Source organism: Arachis ipaensis, chromosome B08, assembly GCF_000816755.2.
Source record: "Arachis ipaensis cultivar K30076 chromosome B08, Araip1.1, whole genome shotgun sequence".
NCBI lineage: Eukaryota > Viridiplantae > Streptophyta > Magnoliopsida > Fabales > Fabaceae > Arachis > Arachis ipaensis.
The window spans coordinates 122,341,258-122,345,139 of record NC_029792.2 but is presented as its reverse complement, the minus strand read 5'-3'; the positions used below and the strand labels follow the sequence as shown (position 1 = coordinate 122,345,139).

At 36.1% G+C, this 3,882-nt stretch overlaps 1 protein-coding gene across 1 annotated transcript; it reads left to right on the top strand.

Annotated features, from left to right (window-relative positions):
* Nucleotides 1,519-1,920, top strand: LOC107611620. The gene has a single exon (XM_016313528.1). The coding sequence runs from the start codon at nucleotides 1,519-1,521 to the stop codon at nucleotides 1,918-1,920; it is 402 nt and encodes a 133-aa protein (XP_016169014.1).

Below are 3,882 nucleotides of genomic sequence, written 5' to 3'. Positions count from 1 at the left end.
CCCAATGAAAAATAAAATTATAGTGTTTGAAAAAAAAATTAATAAAAAGATAACTGAAAAAATAATTGGTATTGATTGAACAATAATTAATTTTTTTTATTTTAGATTGTTAAAAAATGAGTACGATTATATATACAAGTCTTTTTTACATATAAGTCGTATAAGTCACTTACATAATGTGCGCGGAAAATTACGTTGTTCCTCTTTGTATCTCGCGTTCCTCCTTTTCCTTCTTCTTTTCTTTTTTCTTTGCGTTTTTCTCTTTTTTCTTCGCGTGTTTCATCTTCATCGCCGTTTTTCTTATTACTGTTGTTGTTGCTACATTTTTTCCCTCCTCCTCTTTCTATTCATTTTGCAACATTATGTATTTTTTTCTTCTTTGCTTAATTTTTTCCTAAAAAAAAAATTATGAGAATATGAAATAAGAAGATGAAGAAGAAAAAGCAGCAGAAAATGAGTAGGAGGAAGAGGAAGGATTTTGAATTATGCAGAACTTATCAGTACACATATACCGAAAATTCTTAAACAATACACCCAAATATCTTTGTGTTACACCCAAATATCTTCGTATTACACCCAAATTTGTTGCAAATATAGAAAAATATTTTCTCTAATGCTGCATTTTTTTCTTCTTCTTTTTTTTCTTATTTCTTTCTTTCTTTTAGTTGAATGAATGTAGAGTTAATAGTCAAAACCGTTCCTGAAAGATACCTCGATCTCCATTTTCGTCCCCGAAAGATAAAATTAATCAAATTCGTCCCCCAAAGATATCCTACTTGGTCACGTTGGTCCTTCCGTCATTTCTATAGCTGAGTTGGCAAACGGCCACTGACGTGGACCGTTAACTGCCAACGTGGCAGACAACCAAAATGATGCCGTTATGGTAGAAGGCTCTCCTAGCCTTGAAACGTCGTCGTTTTGTCTTCAGAAGAGAGATTCAAATGTTGCAAACCTTACCCCCGTTTTGTCTTCTCTTTTGTTTACATTGGCCATCTTTACCAGGCACAGTAGCATGAGTGAGACTCATAATCATGATAGTGAAATTTCTTTCTGTATTAGGAACTAATATTAAAACTTGGCATAATGTTAGGTGTTCCAGGTTGGTGATCCTTATCTTAGGATGAGTTGAAGTCATCATCAAGAGAAATTCCTGCTATTTTTGAGGAAGAGTGGAAGTTGCAGACCATTTATTTGTAAAAAGTACTGACTGAAAATGGATATTAATGAAACTGAGAGAGTAGTTGTGGCAAAACCAGTTGCTTCAAGGCCTAATTGTTCTACTTTCAGATCTTTCTCTGAGCTTCTTGCAGGTGCCATTAATGGCTTATCACCCAAAATTGAATCTTTCCAGGCAACAGTTTCTGCCATTAGACCAAAGACAGTGAGGTTCAAGTCACCACCACATTCCGGATCCTAATATAGCTCAACTTCCTCCCTGAGATTTAGCAAATAGGGTTTCATTTCATAAAATTTAAAAATCATAAAAAATCTAATTGGGAATTGGAACCTGATTTTCCAATGGAGTCAACCAAAGAACAACACGGGTTACTGCACCAGATCCTACCCCCGCGCCTTGAAGATGCAGGCCTCGAAGATTGTGCTCTTCTGCCTGAATCCATCCACCAAGCATTCCTTAAAGCAGCCGCTGCCGTGAAGTCCGCCGCCGCGATTTTCTCCGATGACGATGACGAGACCGCCGGAGATTGCGTCAACGACCCGTGGCCAGCCGCAGCCGAGGGAACCTCCGATGCTGTGATTGGGATCGAGCCGGAGAACGAGCTGTCCGGAGCATGTACCGTCGAGAAAGGATGCGAAGAAAGCGACGATGAGGTGAAGGTCTCCAGTGGTAGCAGCTGCGAAGTGGAGGAGGTTGTGGACGAAATTGTGGTTGGAGAAGGAGCTAAATTGTGGGGAAGGTGAAGAAGAACCTTGCATTGATGAATTGAAAGGCTTGGGAATTGAAGATGATGCAAAAAAGAATAAGAAGAAAACCTGGGAAGAAGAAGAGAAGAAACCTACTTTAACTGAAGGCTATGTATGAAACGCTGAAAGTTGAAATTTCCTTCGGATTTTGTTCTGGATAACCCTGGTTTTTTCATCATATCAGCCATGAAAGATTCGGAACCAATCTGAGCTCTGATATTTATCGTTGAATTTGGGATTAGGGTTTATCCACTTCAAGGACTAATTTGACGCCTAAAACAAGACTTATCTGGTCAGCAACAACATGGTACAGCTTGGCATTTGCCACCTTGGCAGTTAACGGCCCACGTCAGTGGACGTTTGCCAACTCAGCTATGGACATGATGGAAGGACGATCGTGACCAGGTAGAGTATCTTTCGGGGACGAATTTGATTAATTTTATCTTTTGGGGACGAAAATGGAGATCGAGGTATCTTTCAGGGACGGTTTTGACTATTAACTCAATGAATGTAAGTTCATCATCTTCCAAGTAATTTTGCAACATTATGTGTTTTTTCTTCTTTTTTGTTTGATTTTTTTGTTTTTATTCTTGTTAAAAGAATAAAACAAGAAGAAATTTGAGAAAATAAAATAAAAAAGAAAGGATGAATAAGAAAAAAATAAGAAGATGGTGATGATGATGAAAAAAAAAAGAAGCAGCAGAAGATGAGGAGGGGGAAGAGGAAGAGTTTTGAATTATGCAGAACTTATCAACACACAAACACCGACAATTCTTAAACAATATACTCGAATATCTTCATGTTACACCCAAATTTCCTGCAAATACAGAAAAATATTTCCTCTAATGCTGGATTTTTTCTTCTTATTTCTTTCCTTATTTTTTTCTTTTAGTTGAATGAATGTAAGTTCATCATCTTCCAAGTAATTTTGCAGCATTATGTGTTTTTCTTCTTCTTTGTTTGATATTTTTGTTTTTACTCTTGTTAAAAGAGTAAAACAAGAAGAAACTTGAGAAGGTAAAACAAAAAAAAAGATGAATAAGAAAAAAAAGATAATGATAATGATGAAGAAGAAGAAGAAGAAGAAGAAGCAACAGAAGATGAGGAGGGAGGAGAAGAAGAGTTTTGAATTATGCAGAACTTATCAGCACACATACACCGAAAATTCTTAAATAATACACTTAAATATCTTCGTGTTACACCCAAATTTGCTGCAAATACAAAAAAATACTTTCTTTAATGCAGAATTTTTACGTTACATTCAATTCAAAACATCAACGATGAAATATTATTCACCTACAAAATCATAAACTACCAATGGAAGAATTAACTAGAATCGAACCACACTTCAGCCACTTGATTGGATTCAAAACAATAATCAATTTTGTTCTGATTCAATTGACAATATGAACTTGAATTATTCATTATCTTCAACGACGAGATAACTGATGATGGAGGAGAATGAGGAAAAGGAAGGAGGAGAAAAAATTTCGATGAAAAAAGGAGGAAGAGGAGGAGGAGGTGGTGTTGGTGATGACGATAACGAAAGAGAAAAATAACGAAGAATAACGTGCAGTAACGGCACGAAGAAGAACGTGCACGCGTGAATATAAATGACTTGTATCAAAAAATTACTTGTATGTGGAGAATAATTGTTAAAGAATATTGAGAAAATATTAAATTTCTTATCTGTATGTTTATATTGATGGAAAAGAATTATTCTCCACATCCAAGCAATTTTAGTATCCAAGTTTATCCAAGTAATTTAGAGTCATGCGCTTCTTTTTTCCATTTTCTTCTCCTCCGCGCTTCTTTCCTGATGCTACGTCTTCTTCTTCTTCTCCTCCTTTTTTATTATTTTTCACTTTCATTACCGTCGTCACCACCACCACCACCACCACCACCATCACCACCTCCTCCTCCTCTTTCTTCTTTTTTTTTTTTTTTTTCTTATTCAAT